Raw genomic sequence first — 17,500 nt, 5'->3', positions numbered from 1 at the left:
CAAAGGAGAGACTGAGGAAAGGAAGGAAGGACAGACGAAGCAGAGTGAGATCCACAGACACCAGCCTCTACCAATTCAATGACCAAAGGAAGAAGCAGAGTGAGTTTTGATAGATGTTGGTGTGGTGGTCATGCATGATAATCTCCACCAAAGAGGGGAGCCGTCGACCCCTGCCAGGACAGAGCAAGCACAACACCTCAGGGCCCCCCAGGCCACGGCAGCGCCAACACCCGGGCCCCGCAGGGGCCACCGGCCAAAGAGTAGACCCAGGCGCAGGAGAGCCCCTCACCCCAACACGGCCCGCGCCCCCAACCCAACGCAGCAGGACGGGGCACTGCAGGCCCGCCAGGCACCCCACCGGTCCACAGCTCACCCCCCACCCCCACCCACCAGGTGAAAGCGATTCAGTGGCCAAGTATGTCTCCAGATCTGAACCCAATTGAACACCTACGGAGAATTCTAAAGAGAGAAGTTGAGCATCACTCTCCATCCACATCCAGTCTAAACTAGAAGACTTAATGCTGTGATTAAAAATCGTGGAGGCCATACAAGTACTAAATTTATTAATTTTTTTGTGGCGTCTACTCATTTTTGAATCACCCCTATTTGAGTAAAACTGAAAAATGTTTAATGAAATTTTTATTATTAACCTTACTTCCATGTTATAAGTTAACCAGATGTAAATGAAACTTGGTCTTGCCAACATTTTGGAAATTGTATTTGTGTTAATTGAGATATTGTTTAAAATGTTACTTTTCAAAGGAGGTGTACTCATTTACGCTGAGCACTGTATATCTATTAGGGATGGGGGAAATTTCTGATTCTTAGATGCATCGCAATTCAGACTTTGACGAGTCTGAATCGAGCCACAAACGTCCACATTCCAATTATTAAAATATGTTAATAAAAGTATACAGAAGGTTCAAAATATTGCGGAACTCAGAAGCACTGTACCGTCATCTCCCGGACCACTTTGGGAAGCATACACGTGACACGCAGCGCGAAGACAAAAACAAACATGGATCATGCCAACCTTGTCGTGAGATCCAAAAAGCTGCTTTTAATTTAAAAGCACGTTCACATGACAGCAACATGATCAGTCCACATTCACTGTGATGGCAGAGAACTGTCAGGAATCAGTGTACTACATACGGAAATAATTAGGCTACCTCAAAGATGGGAAGGATACGACAGTCCCTGACGTAACGTTCATATGGGTAGTTCTTCGTATAGCCGAGACCTCCAAGGACCTGAAGAGCTTCACTGACACAAATCCAGCCTCCCTCTGAGCTGAACACCTTTAGAGAGTAAACAAATTACATAATGATGTTTTGTGTTTTCATGTCAAATTGCATTTTGTGAATGTCATTTGTATTTTAATTCAGTGATACTTTCACATACCACTAGGGGTTACTTGTATCACATGCTGAGAATCACTGTGGTACAGGAAATAAGATTCTCAAGGCTATTTGCCATTGACAGGCTCTCAAAGGCAAATTTGTCCTGCTGGCTAACGTAAGGAGCTTTAGTGGCAAGCAGATGGTACTTAGGCACTCATGTGGGTTCCTGCTGGGCTTATTCTGAAAGAGTCAATCAACTCTGGTGGATGTACCAGCCAGACATGAAGGGTTCTATATTCGTGTCCAGTGCAAGTCTGGCATGAAGCGCGGCATATCTGACCGGAGGGGTGGGCTACACCAAGTGTTGGTACTTAAGCAGATGCATGCAGCTTGCTGCAGCTAGATACAAGGTGGCGTTGCCTGCTGCACCTTTGCTGCTGAAGAGAAAAGAGAGCAATTTAAGATCCGTCAAATTCCCTTGTCATCCACAATAACAACGAGCAGAGCTGCTCTCGGAGGATGTGCACCCTCAGATGGACCGCGCCATTCAAAGTGCGGTGTATTGCGTTAGCTGCGGATGAATCAATCAACTGATGTAAGTGACAATCCTCAGCTTTTGGTGTATGTCCGATTCTATCACGAGGAGACTAAAACATTTACATTTAGGACATTTTGGGTATCACAGCTTTGAAAACACATACGAGAGGAGAGGACATATATCTGGCTATAAATTAAATGCTGAAAGAGAAAGGAAATAATGTGAAAATTGTTGTATCCATAACTAGTGATGGGGATCCTTCCTTGGAATATTTAACAATTGAATATTTGAACAAAAAAGAAATTATAAAAAAAATATTGGAACGATAGACTAAAAATAAGTTGGATTATTTAACAAAAGGAAGTTTTTGTCAATTCATTGACATGTTTACAATTGAATAAAAGAAAAGAAAAATGTATTATTGCGGTTGGGTGTTTTTCATGTCCGGACCCCAGTCAATTGGGCTTGCCAATTTAGTTGGGGACCCCTGATTTAGACGGTCTGTGAGGTGCCCTCGGGGATTCTTGACTCATTGACCAAACCCAGAAAACAGGTGAGCCATGATTGGTCGTTACCTATTTTATCAGCACAGGTGATGTCATCTACTGTTTAATTTTTTAAAGTGCTAATTGTACAAGAATAATAATGAAGTTATTCATTTTATTCTATGAAATTATCAATTTTATTCTGGACAAAATATTAACTTTTTACTGCTGAAAATGTCTCAATGAGTCAAGTATCCTTTTAATCATAGAAGCTTAAAAAGCTGCAGAATGCCATCTTTTAGTTGTACAAACAGGAGCTTGGTTTGCATTACCGTCTGTAAATTGGCTAATTAAAAGTGGGCCTCAAATTCCCTTAACGCTGTTGTTGGGCCCCCGTGGTAATAATTTTCTATAAAGTATAGGGTTGGAAATTTATGGGTGCAGCAAAGGTGTTGTGCAGAAAGGTGGACTGAGGATCTCATCTTTGCTATATGCAGTCGTCCTGATGGCTTAATTAACTTTTGACCAGTGGGGTGAAAATCAGCTTCTTTGTTCAAAGGTATCCGTTCTCAGAAAACAGTGAACTGTGCATTGTGTCTTAGGAAAAAAGTTGTCATACTGGTTTCAGGGCAGAACTACAGCTATGTTTCACAGCTGGCCGGTGAATGTCTGTGCCCCCCCTCAGTTGACCAATTTAGTATTCAAATTTATTATGACAAATGTCTCTAACCTTGACCACAGCAGCCTCTAAAGAACAATCAGGTAGCCCAGGTCTGTCCATCATTCCTGATGTCAGGTATGCCATGCTCTCCATCACAAAGGCATTGAGAGCCATGACTGCAAATTTCTCCTGGATTAAATAAAGCAAATACAAAACTATTACAAATCTGGTCAGAGTGGGTGGTGATTATCATTCACAGGTGTTGCGGACTATACCTGTATCATACCAAATTCACTTAAGCGTTTGTTAAACTGCTTCCGAGTTTCAGCATATTCAGAGGTCAATTCTAAAGGTAAAGAATCAGATACATATATCATTACAATTTCTTTGAAACTTTATTGATCCTTTAGTAATTACAGTGGTAGCCATGACTGTGGGCCATCTTACGAGTTTCTTGCATAATATGTGTCTTTATTGTTCTACCCTATGGTGGCCAAAAAGAATGTTCATGTTTTTGAGAACAGGCTCGAAACTATCCATCCATTCTCCGAACCGGTCATCTTCACCAGGGTCGCAACTCACGGGCATGTTGATACCTTTTTAATTGAGCTTTTACCTAAGACCTAATTTATCTAATTATTTCATTTATTTAGCTTCTATTTTACTTAAAATTAAATATTATGTATTCTGCTTTTACATTTTCAGGTCAGTTTTTGGTGTTTTGACCATATTAGCATATTGTATTATTATTATTCTCTTATTATTATTTTAGTATTATTCTAATTTATACATTTAGCTCAGTTTTGTCTTAAAATTATTATAGTCTAGTAATTTTACTCTTTAGAGGGAGCCCTCTGCGGCGAGAGCTGGGGTGGGTCGTGGCCGTAGCTTCGTCCCATGGGGCTCCCTACTGCTATGTGCTATGATTGATTGAACACCAGGAAGCACAATATCAATGGGCATTGAAGAATAAATTATGACATACAAAATGTTTCAATCTTATGCATTCTATTAAATTATACTTACTATGTTTTTTATCCTAAGGACAGTATTTTAGAGTCCTATTTTGTTTGTATAAAAAACTGTGCCACGGTTATGGGTTTGTATTCTGTCTCCGAACTTACTGTGTGAGTTTGGCATGTTCTCCCTGTGCTTGCATGGGTTTTCTCCCATATTTCACTTGTTTTGACGACCACAAATTGAAGACTCTTATCTGTATTTAGGTGTGAATGGGAATGGTTGTTTATCTATGTTTGTATATATGTGCCATGAGATTGATAGGTGTGTGCACCCCGCCTCGAGCTGTAAGTCAGCAAGGATAGGCTGCAGCCTATTTGCAACCCAAATGAGAATAAGTAGCAGAGCTGGGCACTTCCGTTAATCGTCAATTCCCTTCTTTGATAATCACTGACTGAAGCACGTTAATGTCCGTTGATCGGGGTGAGTACAGGTCCTTTTCATTCCGTGTATGTTTGTAAGAATTTGCGTCACAAAGCATTGACCGTATATGCCAGACGTGGGCAATCTCGGTCCTCGAGGGCCGGAGTCCTGCAGGTTTTGGAGGTTTCTCACTTCCAACACAAGCTGATTCCAATCAACAGGATCGTTATCAGGCTTATGCAGAGCTTGCTGATGAGCTGATCATATATCAGCTGTGTTGGAGAAGGGCAACATGCAAAACCTGCAGGACTTCGGCCCTCGATGCCCACCTCTGGTATATGCGGAAGTACGCGCTGAAAGGTGGGCATAGTCAATCAACGGGAATTGACGATTAATGTCAGTGACTAGCTCTGATAAGTGGTACTAAAAAAAGAAGATAATAGAATGGATGGATAGATTTTACAGGGGAAAGTCAGAGGCAAGGGCGTAGTCACAGAATAAAATGAGGAGTCAAGGCACCACTGTATATCCAATATATAAGTAGTAATACCAATCAATTTTTTAATCATTCCAGCTGAAGAACTTCCCATGCTGAATCTACCAGAGTTAAGTATATTCATGGCGATCTGGTAAAAGAAACAAAAAAAAAGTTAAACAAAAAACTAGGCAGGTAAAAAAAAAAATGTTAGAAAATTACCTTGAATCCGTCCCCTAATTCTCCAAGAACATTTTCCAGTGGCACAGGAACATTGTCAAATGACACTTCACAAGCTGAAAAATAAAAGTAAAAAGCGAAATGGTGAATTACCAATTACGTTACAATGCATTTGGCTATGACCACAACAAAGTTCTCGAGCAGTCTTACTGTTGGAGCCCCTGATCCCAAGTTTGTCTTCAGGTTGTCCACTAGTAATGCCTCCATAAGCTCTCTCAACAATAAATGCAGAAATCTTGTCTTTCTTCATGTCATTTAAAACTACCTCAGTCCGTGCAAACACAGTCATGATATCAGCCATTCCACCATTTGAAATCCAAATCTGATTGACAAACACAGTCAATTAGACAACGAACACATCAAACACATGCCGAGGGAACATTATTTTACCTTGGATCCATTGAGGAGGTAATGTTTTCTATCATCTGACAATGTTGCTCGCATCTGAATGGAGGCTGCATCACTTCCACTGAAAAGATCAAATTTACCATTTACAATTGCTAAAAATCAAAAAAGAAAAAACAGAGTGAAAAAACTACGTAGAAAAAATATTGTGATATCACAGTATTAAAATTACAGCTGTAAAATGGCCCTTAAAAATATTTATATTTATTTAAAGTAAATAATTTTCAACATTCTTCTTCTGTTCTAATTCTTCTTAGTAAGTCACAGTGCTCCATCACTGATTAGCTATTTTTAGAACAGACGCACAGGCTAGTGCAGAGGTGGGCATCGAGGGCCGCAGTCCTGCAGGTTTTGCGTGTTGCCCTTCTCCAACACAGCTGATATATGATCAGCTCATCAGCAAGCTCTGCATAAACCTGATAACGATCCTGTTGATTGGAATCAGCTTGTGTTGGAAGTGAGAAACCTACAAAACCTGCAGGACTCCGGCCCTCGAGGACCGAGATTGCCCACCTCTGGGCTAGTGTTTCTCAACCTTTACTCAGCCAAGGCACATACAGCGCATTGCAAAAGTATTCAAGAGGTCTGTTAAGAGCACACAGCACAGAAAACAGCATTATGAGGACTAAAGAACACACCAGGCTGGTCTGGGACAAATTTGTGGACAGATTTAGGCCCTGTCTACATGTAGCCGGGGTTTTTGCAAACGGGAGCTACTTCTGCGTTTTGCCATGTCGGCCACACATCCCCAGGGATTATTTTTTTCATTAAAAACGAAGGTTTCAAAAAGAAAACTCTGGCCAAAGTGAAGGTTTGTGTATTTCTCCTGATCCGCGTTCACGTGACAGTCGTAAACAGGGTTTTACGTCATCGCTCTAGACACGTCCCTCACACATGTACCTCAACTCTACCTATTGTTTACAGCGGGTGTGTGCTGCTCAGTGTCAGACGCAAAATCACACGGCTCCACGTTGGACAAGATCGAAGTACTGACAGGGATTGTGAGGCTCACTTTAGGTAAGTACTTGTGACTAGGGCTGTAACGATAACGGCAATATTGTGATATTGTGATATAAAAACTGCCAGAATATCATTGTCGCCATGTCACGATGTTAAAAGCAGCACATCTGTTAAAAAAAAGTCAGGTTGATTTCCATTTGTGCAGTTCGACCACCCTCTAGTAGCTAGTTTTTAGTGTAGTTTAATATTTACAAGGCATGTTTTGGCCCTTCTATGTTTAAAATCCTTGCTAATGGTCAGATGAAGGGGAACGTAATATGATTGTCAATGTGTGCCATCATTAGCATGTTAAATTATATATATTAAGTGTTATTACAGATTGTATGTTGTTTATATGCATTGCTGTTATGTACAAAGGCACAATATTGTTTTTTTTTGTATGAGCTCTTTTTTCTTTTATTTATTTTTTTATCTATACGTCAATACATCGTTGCGGGCCGTCATAATCGATATTGCTCATTAACTTTAGATAGACAGTTAAAGCAAGGTTGCTTGTGCAGGAACAGCAGCAGCAGCCTCTGAAGTTTCTCTCATGTGCTAGCAGCAGGTGCGGGGAGGGGAGGACTTGCATTGTATTTAACAAGCAGTCTTTGAAGTCCATTGCCTTCAATTAGTCCACGTGTTGCATGAGTGCAGCGGAGGAGTGCCTTGTAGCCTACTTATAAAAATAAAAAAACTGTACGTGTGAAGTCTGTTTTAAAAACAACCCATTAATGATTGGATACTATGTCTTGCTAGGAAAAATTTAAACAGAGGAAGAATAAACATTTATTTACTTATAAACTTAACATGGTGCATGTTTCTAAATGCACCAATTTTTCTATATTTTGAAAAAATTATTTATTTATTTTTATTACATTATATTAATATTTATTTATTTTAGGGGGGTCGTGGGGGGGGCGGGGGCTGTGGACCGGTGGGGTGCCTGGCAGGCCTGCAGTGCCCCGTCCTGCTGCGTTTGGTTGGGGGCGCGGGTCGTGTTGGGGTGGGGGGGCGCTCCTGCTCCTGGGTTTGCTCTCCGGCCGGTGGCCCCTGCGGGGCGCGGGGGTCGTCCTTTGGCGCTGCCGCGGCCTGGGGGGCCCTGAGGTGTTGCGCTTGCTCTGTCCTGGCAGGGGTCAACGGCTCCCCTCTTTGGTGGAGATTTTCATGCATGCCAGATCCACCACACCAGCATCTATCGAAACTCAGACACAATCTGCTTCTTCCTCAGGTCATTGAATCGGTGGAGGCTGGTGTCTGTGGATCTCACTCTGCTTCGTCTGTCCTTCCTTCCTTTCCTCAGTCTCTCATTTGGTCTCTTGAAGTCTCCCTGATTTGTTGGAATTTGGATGTTTCTGGGGTTGGTGAAGGACTCTGGTTGGTGGCCCGGTGGGTGGTGTCTGGTCGGTGCTGGATTTCACTTTCCCTTCTTTTCTTTGGTCCTTCCTCGGGTCTCCTGACGGCCTCACGACTCTGGCTGGAAGTGTTCGGTTTAGGTGAACGGTATGGGATTTTTTTATAGGTTTTAGGTGAACTAATGAATACACACACACACTCACTCACACGCACGCACACACGCATATACTCACCCACATACAAAATAAAGCAGAAAAAAAATGTATCGTATCATGACCCCTGTATCGTGATACGTTATCGTGAGGTTGTTGGCAATACCCAGCCCTAGTCTGGTTGGAATTTTTTTCTACACAGGGAAGGGGAAAATATTTTTATTTTAAAATACCCGGCTACGTGTGGACAAGGCCTTAAAGCAGGAGAAGGAAAAAAGATTTCAAAAGTTTTGAACATCACAGCGTACTGTTCAATAAATCATCCATAAGTGGAAGGAGTTCCAAACAATCACAAATCTACCAAGACAATGCCGTCCCCCAAGATTCTGACCTAAGGAGAAGAGCATGCATCTGAGAAGTATACTTATACTGAATACACACCCTACTTTTCAGTTTTTTTGTTGCAAACAAGTTTGGAATAAGATATACACATCATTTCACTTCACGATCGTGTGCTATTTTGTGTTGAACTTACACGTATTTCAATGATATACTGTATATTTATTTCTGTGGTCATACTGTGACAAAATGTTGAAAAACTCAAGAGTTGTGAATACTTTTGTAAGGTGCTGTATTATATATCGGTAAAAATCTCACGGCACACCACTTTGCAAAACGATTCACAGTAAGTGTACATAGAGGATCTACACATTATTTATGTACATTCTATTATCTAGTGGAAGTACATTTGATTATTTTGCCCGTTACTAAACATGGTAGATAAATTATCATCAATTTCTTTTTTTAGAAAATAATTTTTGTCAAAATAATTGACATTGGACAATTTGCTGCGGCACACATGATAATCTCTCATGGCCAAGGGTTAATAAAAGCAAAATATTTTTATTTGACTGAAAATCTTTTTTATGTTTAAATGAACTGCGGTCAATTAACACTGTCATGTCTTGTTTTGTTCTGCCCTCTGCTGGTCATTTGTTTCCTGTCTTTTTTTTTGTTTTCCTGGAGTGTTGGTGCAGGTAATCCTAATAAGCAGGCTATTTAGACACAGGACTCACGAGGGGAAGATTGCCAAGTTATTGTTCTAGCTGCTTGCCATTGCCTCAGCATTTTTTTTTTTACTTGTGTTTTTACCGGTTATCTCCTAGTTCCTGCCAGCAGTACTTTTTGTCTTCTGTTGTTTCTTGTAAGTACTGCTGTTATTGTTCTGGTTGTTGATTTGTACGTACCCTGTGTAGGTATTTTTGTTTTCATTCTTAATCTTAGTTAGTAGCCTATCTTCCTCCCGTGATACTGTGCCCACCTTCCTTGGTTAGTTATTTTGTTTTTCTGTAGGTACACGTTGACCTTTTGTTACGTCAAATATCTATCTATACATGACTCTGCATGGCGTGTGAAACAATGACTTCCCAGTTACGGAGAGCAGATGAGCCAACTGCAGGCTTGATTGAACTCATGCACTAGTCATTACTGAAACCGAAGTGTAGAAATAGTGCACTGCTCATATTGCATACAAAACAATCAAGGAATGAGGTGTAGTGTATAATGTTTAGATTCTAGGTGGGAGATCACTTAATTTAATATTTGTATCAATAACAAGATGTATTACTTTAATGTAAATATTGGAGCATGTATTTGGTCCAGCAAATGAATAATCTGTCCCAGATTGTAGCTAGCCACACCATAAACAAAATTATCAACATAATCAAATTAAATACACATGGGAAAGACAAGTTTTTACGTATTGCCAATATGTGTTTCTATTATCAATAACACAATGTTTTGTTTTGTTTTTTTTTGTTTAGTTAAACATACTGGATCATTTGTCTAACAAATAATAAGGATAAAGTATAATTGAAATTGGTCAAGCAAGATGGATGGATGGATGGATGCATAACAGCAAAAATTTATAAAATTGATACAGAGCCTGAGTACATCTTTTTTTCTATTTCATAAAAAAATATCAAAACACAAATCAAAGTTCAGTTAAATGTCATTATCTTTACTACATGGAGACAATGTTCCACGTGAAGTAAACGAAGAAATTGAACTAATAAACAAGCAAATCACTCGTATTTAATAGGGTGTAATGCAGTTTGTCCGATTGCAGTTTCCGTAGCGTGACATCATCGGCCAGCGAAGATCATCGCCCAGAAGAGGAATGATTAATATTTGTGAGCTAACAGCCAATCACAGATCTCCATTTTACACACTGCAATTGATGGCACATCAATTGAAACCATGTCTAAAAATTAAATTACTGAAAAAAACATCTTGGGTTCTGGTCAATAACAGCTTTGTTATTGTGTTTTTATGCTGTTTTTGATATGCCTTTGCCATGTTTCAAAATTTAAAAGGGAGATTAATAAAAAGTGCATATTGTTCAGTTGTACTGGTTTGAAATGTATCCTTATCAGCTGTTTACTGGGCGCCTAATGTGTCGAGCCTGGCTAAATCTCTTAATTTTAAAATTCGGCCCTACTGAATTAGTAATTGAATAGCCCTGTCAATAAGCACTAATTGAATAAATATCAGCCAAATTGAAGAGGTACAAGCCAGTGCAAACTGCAGCCCGGTCCCAAGCTAGGGAAATACAGAGGGTTGTGTCAGGAAGGGTGGGTACCCTGCTAAAAACGTTGCCAAACAATTATGAGCGTTAATTCTAAAATTCCGTACCGGTTAGGTCGGGGCTTGGCTTAACCAATGACCGTCATTGGCACTGTTAACCAACAAGGTGGACATTCAGCTACTGTGGGTTGAGGAGAGGTGGAATGTGGGTTCATAGATAGAAAGAGGAAACCACAGAGCCTATACTTGAAAGTGAAGACTTTAGCCACTTTTCCACTTGACCTGAACAGCACCACACTACACTGCGAGTCCCGGCACAACACCGGGCGGCCTCCATTGCATTTCCATTACAACAGGCCGCACAGCGGGATGGGGGGCGGGCTCATTTGAACTGTCCAAGCTTGCACACTTGCAGTGTGTGCGGTTCTGCCATAAAATTTCACATATAGATCAAAAACCTATTTCCGGGTTTAAACCAGCGAAAAGACAGGCACCCGCCGGCTGGCCAGAATTAAGACAAAAATACACAATATACTAGGGCTGAACGATTATGGAAAATAATCTAATTGCAATTTTTTTCCCCAAAAATTGCGATTGCGATATCATCTGCGAGTTTTTTTTTTTCAAGGTCCTTTTCAATTAATTTTTTACCCAACAAAAAGTTAATTATAATAAACAATATCATATCTATTATAGATTACAGGATCTTAAGATAAAGGCAAATTAAGCCTTAATATCAGTTTTTTTCCTACTACAATTACAGTTACAATTAACCACTTCAACATATACAACTTATCATGTTGCAAGAAACATGTCAACAATGCACTTTTTTTAAACACTGCATTTATCAATAAATAAATTCAATATACATAGTTAAAAAATAAAACTTGGGGATCTCCAGTCAGTTAACTCACACATGCTGTCCTTGATTTTATTTTATGAATCAGGATTTTATTTTATAAATCATACATTAAATGTGTGTTTCTCTCTTCTCTGCTGGTTTGGCAACCTTAACACCAAATCAAAAAAATGCACTGAGCAGAATAATTAATACAAGCAGTAAAATATTGGGAGTACATCAAAGCTCACTTACAGATATGTTCAACAGGCAGGTATCGAGGAAAACCAATGCCCACAAAGCCCATTGATCTTTCGGATGATTCCCATCTTTTACATCTTGAGTTTGAGATGTTGCCGCCTGGATCTCGGTTTAAATTTCTGGGGATTAAAAGTAACAGGTACAAGCATTCCTTTGTCCCTTCAGCTAGTTCTCTCTTGAACTCCAATTAAACAAGAGCAAAGTGAACACCATGACTTAAGAGCTGCGAAATGGACCTTGCCTGACAACACCACTTCTTCTATGTAGCCGCATTTGCGCCCTAAGTCAACATGAATGGAGAGACACAAGGTAATTTTTAATTTTTTTTAATGGCTAGTTTACCGTAATTGCAGTAGTTTGGGCGTGAATGTTATTTTAGCATGAATTGGCTCCCGATTTAAGCTGTGGCCTTTAGGGCGATGTTACTCCAGTAATGTGTTTTGTGTCTGCAGATTAGTCACAACAGGCTACATTGAAATTGTTCAACTGCGTAACTTGTTAAATTTTTCAATATTCACGTCAAGTGACACAGAACAGCTCAATTACAACTCCCGACTGCCTGCAAAACATTGTAAAAATGTAAAAAAAAATTGTATATTAAAAACATTTTTTTTAAATAAAGGATATCTATATACATAGCAAAAATAGGAGTTAAAACTGCAGTTAAATTTGTGGGAATATTTTTTAACTCCCATAGTGTAATTTTAATCTTTTGAGAGTCAAATGGTGTGTATAGAAGGTGTTATTTTACAGAGTTTATCACCTACTCTTACTACTCATTCACCTATCTAGGAAGTATGATTTCAAGTGATGGAGACTCAGAGAAAGATGTGACTTGCAGAATTGGGAAAGCCATGGGAGTCTTTCAGCGACTGAGAAGTGTGTGGCAGGCAAAATCACTGACAATTAAAATCAAACTGCAACTTTTCAGTTCCATAGTAATACCAACAGCCACCTATGCAAGTGATACTTGGAAGATGACAGCAACAATAATCAGGAAATTCAATGTATTCCAGCAGAGATGCTTGAGAAGAAATTCAAAAATAATCTACAAAGACAGAATCACAAATCAAGAAGTTTTGAATAGAACCCAACAAGGAAAACTCTCAGAAATAGTAACTGAAAGAAGAATTAGATTGGCAGGCCATATATTGCGAATGAATGAGCATCGAAATGCCTTGATAGCCCTGAAATGGATTCCAGAAGGCAAGAAAAAGCTGGGACGGCCTAAGAAGACCTGGCGTGCAACTTTCAAAGAAGATCTGAAAGAAATGCAAGTCAAATGGGCTGACATGCAATCTGTTGGAATGGATAGGTTGAAATGGAGTAAACTTGCTGCCCAATGTGCCACCAACGCTGGAAGGACTAAGGTCTAAGGTCTAATCAGCTACTCCACAGAGTGTTAGATTGGCTCTGCCTTTCACCTGCTCGTCCCTCTTTCTTCCTTGCTTATCACTGGGATGTACTGACAGTGTTGACAAAAGGAGTTTGGGGCCATGAATTCATTTTCATCACTCTGACTGGTCAACATGAACACAGTCTACTTCAAATGCTCTCCTCAAAAGAGGTGTTGAGTTTAAGTTGAAAACCGTTATGTCAATGACACATAAGCACCTTTCGGCGCCGGTGAGTGCCTTTCCTTATTTTCGCCGAGTACTTTTTGAGGCGAAAGACTGGTCAACTCTGACTGGTCAACATGAACACAGTCTACTTCAAATGCTCTCCTCAAAAGAGGTGTTGAGTTTAAGTTGAAAACCGTTGTTATGTCAATGACACATAAGCACCTTGCGGCGCCGGTGAGTGCCTTTCCTTATTTTCGCCGAGTACTTTTTGAGGCGAAGCCTTGAAAAAAATCTGTTTCTGTGTACTTTTTCCGAGGCTTCGGTTGAAAAATTAAATAAATAAGGCACTGCCTAAAACGTAGAAGCTTTCGCCCACAATGAGCCGATGTTGACAGAACCACATTTTCGGCGAATACTTTATGAGGCAAAGCATCGAAAAAACGTGTATTTGTTTTTGAGGATTCGCTATCAAAACAAAACAAAAAGCACTCAATGAATGCGTAACGAACAACAGTTAAAGGTTAAATTTATTTAGAATGCCCAAATACAATACCTAATCTAAAAACTAGGCTTCCATTCTCCATTATAGTGGTTGATATGTAAATGAATCAAAAATTCTGAGGATTGCCACAAAGGATTACCACGAGACTTCAATGCACTAGCTAAAATGGGTGATCATAAAAGGTATGTTAATACTTTAATGCTTTTTTTCTGTTTATGTTTGATATGTACAGTGGTACCTTGGCTCACAAACTTAATTGGTTCCCACAGAGAGTATGTGAGCCAAAAAGTTTGTCTTCCAAACAAGTATTTCCCATAGGAAACCATTGAAATGAGAATAATCCGTTCCCAGGTCCCCATAAAACACAATTTTCTACTAAAAAAGCTTTAAAACTACACAAAATATACCTTATTTTATGTATAATAAATGTGCTATTGTATTGTAATTAAAGAAATACACTGTACTGTATAATAAAGTGTTTTTATTTGCAAAACTTGCAACTTGCCTTTGTGATGGTACAGTAGTTGAAGGCTTGATGGAATGGAGTGGGAGGAGGAGGGAGGGAGGGAGTTACTGTTTGGAAGGAGAGTCCTCCGGTGTGGCTTCTCTTCTTTGCTTCTTAGGAGACTCTTTATCCTTGTTGCTGACTAAAAACCTCTTAATTGACACCTGTTGCTTTCTGAGTTGTAAGGTCTTACGAAACTGAGGCATCACATTATCATTCATCATGTTGATGATTCTCATAGCCACAGTCTTTTCTGAATGGTACTGTTCGACAAAATCCTGCACATCACTCAACTTTGCTAACATGGTCTTGATGCTCTCACTTGATGCTGCAGCCATCTCCTCCTCCTCCTCATCCTCACATGACAACTCCTGAACGGCTTCCTTCTGCTTGTCCTCTTGAAGGCGAATCAAATCCTCTGTGTTGAGGACCTCATTATGGGCAGCAACAAGCTCCTCGACGTCTTTTTCGGTCCCATGGTAGCAAAAGTACACTCCAAAAGTACTCCAAAATGATCCAAAATGTCTACCGAACACAATCCATGTCCGCACTCAAACAAAGGGGGCGACGAACTGGGACGCCGTGAGCGTGCGTCAGCTTCTCGTGATTTCTCGTGTCGCGAGATATGGTTCGTCCGCCGAAAACTAGTTCGTCAGCCGAGACAAAATGCTCGCAAATTTAATGTTCGTGAGGCGAAAAGTTCGTGAGCTGAAGCGTTCGTGAGCCGAGGTACCACTGTACTGTTAAATGCATTTTATTTTTTAATTTTTTTTATATTTATCGTATCTTGTGCTGACCCGGCCCGTCTGTCAAATTTTAAAAGTCAATGTGGTCCCCAACCAAGAAGTTTGACCACCCCTGGTGTAAAGGTTAGTGTCAAGCCCTGCAGACACCACCGACCCGACCCCCCACCCTTGACAAATTCATTTCTGTCAGTTATAAACGTTTCATGCAATGATGGAATTTTTCTGAGTTTGAAATGTCCAACTGCATTTGAATTAGGGGTGTGCGATAAGAGACAATATATTTCAATATAAGATATTAATTTGCACGAAGGTAGAGATTTGGACCCTCCTGTCATATTGCGATAGTTGATTGATTACATCTTTGTATCCCTTTTCTTGCGCAGTGTGCACTGCTGCGTGTGACAGAACTGCCCAAGTTGTACGCCTGCATCACCTCGAGCTGGGGCTGGCTAACATGTCTAAACATGACGGGACTGCAAAGGTTTGCTTTGAATCCAGTGTCTACATAGCATAAGTCACGAATTATGGGCTACATGGCAGCAAAAATGTGCTGCATTACAATGAAGATGGGGACTCAGGAAGAAAGCCTTGCTAATAAATACTAGCTAACTGGTACAGTGCACTTGTCACATAGATCGGGATAAAATCGTGTACAGTGGAGAGTAACTAACTCTGAACAGCAAATACCCAGTAACTTAATAAGTAACTGTAGAGAAAATTATACAAAATAGCCCCAGCCACTGAAGACCGGAAATAACGGACGACGTCACTGCATGTCAGCTGAATGGGTGGGGTGTGGATCGGTGGGTGTTGGGGGGCTAAATAAGGTTTAAAATATATTAGTTATAAATACTTGAAATACAAGAACCTTTATTCGTCAAATAGGAGGATTTTCATCAGCAACAGTGGATACAGTAAAGAAAAATAGCATAACAGATGTAATGAATATTGCCCGTCACCCTAATTTATTATTTTTATTTTTTTTGCCTTTTTAAAACATTACTCCCTGGGGAATGTGTGTCCTTAACCCTGTGTTTTCTCAAACCAACCAGAGACAGTTCAAAAAGGAAAAACTCATTGAATTTCCCTCCAGCAGGGACTGGATTTCGAGCACAACACACAGGAAACACATACCTCAGCGCCTGCCGAGGTCTACAAGCATGTTTAGCAAGCAGACTAGTGATAAACCTGCTTATCAGTCCCCAGACCACATTTATGGTCTGGTCTATCCACAGGAATCAGCCATGTGTTTTTGGAAACAACGCCAGGAGAAATCCTGATCGAATGATTCGATCTAGAGGCTGCAATCACGAGATGCTCTAGCTATCGCGAGACCTACAGCGAGACCGGGAATACCCAACATGACGGCACCCTGCTGCTAAGATAGAACTAACTCTATTATAATAAACTAAATCCAAATTTAACCACCATATATCTTGGCTTTTCTCTTCTCTCTTTCAACCGGCAGATTTGGAATACCACCCAGCGTGGAGGACCTTGAACGTTTCGACGGATATTTTTACAGCTGTGCGATGGAGGATCCTTCCTTTGAGAAACCTTCAAAGAAGAGAAAAAATGACTCAGCGACGGACACGGACGATCTAACTACTACGGACGTTTAGGTCAGTATGCTGGACTCCATAAATAAAAAACTAGATGTCCTCTGCCTCATCCGCGAGGACGTTAAAGAATTAAAGGTAAGCTTGGAATTCGTCGGCCAACAGGTAAGTGACCTCCAACGAGATAATGCCAAGTTACGCTCTTCACTCGCGGCTGTTTCAGCCGAGTTGGAAACTATTAAAAAGGAGAATAAAACGCAAAAAGAAACTGTTTCGGATGTCCAATATTCTCAGGCATATCCGAGAATACCTCGAGATCAAAAATTTTTTGACAACGTCGTTAAAAATTCCTCAGGAGACGGTAAATAATATCTCTTTTCACCGGGTACATCGGCTTGGAGCCCGTAGGGGCAATAAACCCCGTCCTATTATCGCTAAGTTTGAGCATTTTAAACAGAAATAATGTGTTAAAAGTAAAGGACGGGAGCTTAAAGGGACCTCTTTCGGAATGAATGACCAATTCCCGAGAGAGATTAACGAGCGGCGAAAGGTACTGTTTTCTATAATGAGACAAAATAGGTAGTAGGGTAAACGGACTACGATAGTCATTGATAAGCTATACATCGATGGCCAACTATTCCGGAACCCCAACTCCACTCCCTGGCTGTTCTAATTGGCATTGGTGGAACTAAACTTTGTTTTATTATTAGATGTATACATATACTGTATATGTGGTTATAAAACCAAAAATATGAATCCTCATTATGTTTAGGCTATATTACAAATATAATATTAATACATAACTATATCTAAAATATATTTAAACAAAAAATCTTGCTTAGGTTACCAGTTACTGGTGTATTGTTATATGTTTAATCCCCCGCTAATTTCCTTCACTTTCACCTCCCTC

The 17,500-nt window shown here is 40.2% G+C and overlaps 1 protein-coding gene and 1 long non-coding RNA gene across 3 annotated transcripts in view; one reads left to right on the top strand and one right to left on the bottom strand.

Moving 5' to 3' along the window:
- The window catches only part of acad9 (acyl-CoA dehydrogenase family, member 9), a 98,240-nt gene that overhangs the window by 47,230 nt on the left and 33,510 nt on the right, over positions 1–17,500 (bottom strand). For both annotated transcript variants that reach the window (XM_077572382.1, XM_077572381.1), the window contains exons 6-12: positions 5,510–5,588; positions 5,270–5,441; positions 5,102–5,175; positions 4,955–5,030; positions 3,300–3,370; positions 3,094–3,213; positions 1,170–1,298 (exon numbers count right to left, since the gene is read on the bottom strand). In XM_077572382.1, the coding sequence (XP_077428508.1) occupies positions 1,170–1,298; positions 3,094–3,213; positions 3,300–3,370; positions 4,955–5,030; positions 5,102–5,175; positions 5,270–5,441; positions 5,510–5,588 (721 nt within the window). The remainder of the gene's footprint in view (positions 1–1,169; positions 1,299–3,093; positions 3,214–3,299; positions 3,371–4,954; positions 5,031–5,101; positions 5,176–5,269; positions 5,442–5,509; positions 5,589–17,500) is intronic.
- LOC144056037 (uncharacterized) lies at positions 1,547–10,271 on the top strand. The gene is made up of 3 exons (XR_013294979.1): positions 1,547–1,935; positions 6,449–6,541; positions 7,755–10,271. It is a non-coding gene; the product is annotated as an uncharacterized LOC144056037 (long non-coding RNA).

Source organism: Vanacampus margaritifer, chromosome 8, assembly GCF_051991255.1.
Source record: "Vanacampus margaritifer isolate UIUO_Vmar chromosome 8, RoL_Vmar_1.0, whole genome shotgun sequence".
NCBI lineage: Eukaryota > Metazoa > Chordata > Actinopteri > Syngnathiformes > Syngnathidae > Vanacampus > Vanacampus margaritifer.
This window is presented reverse-complemented; position numbering and strand designations above follow the sequence as displayed.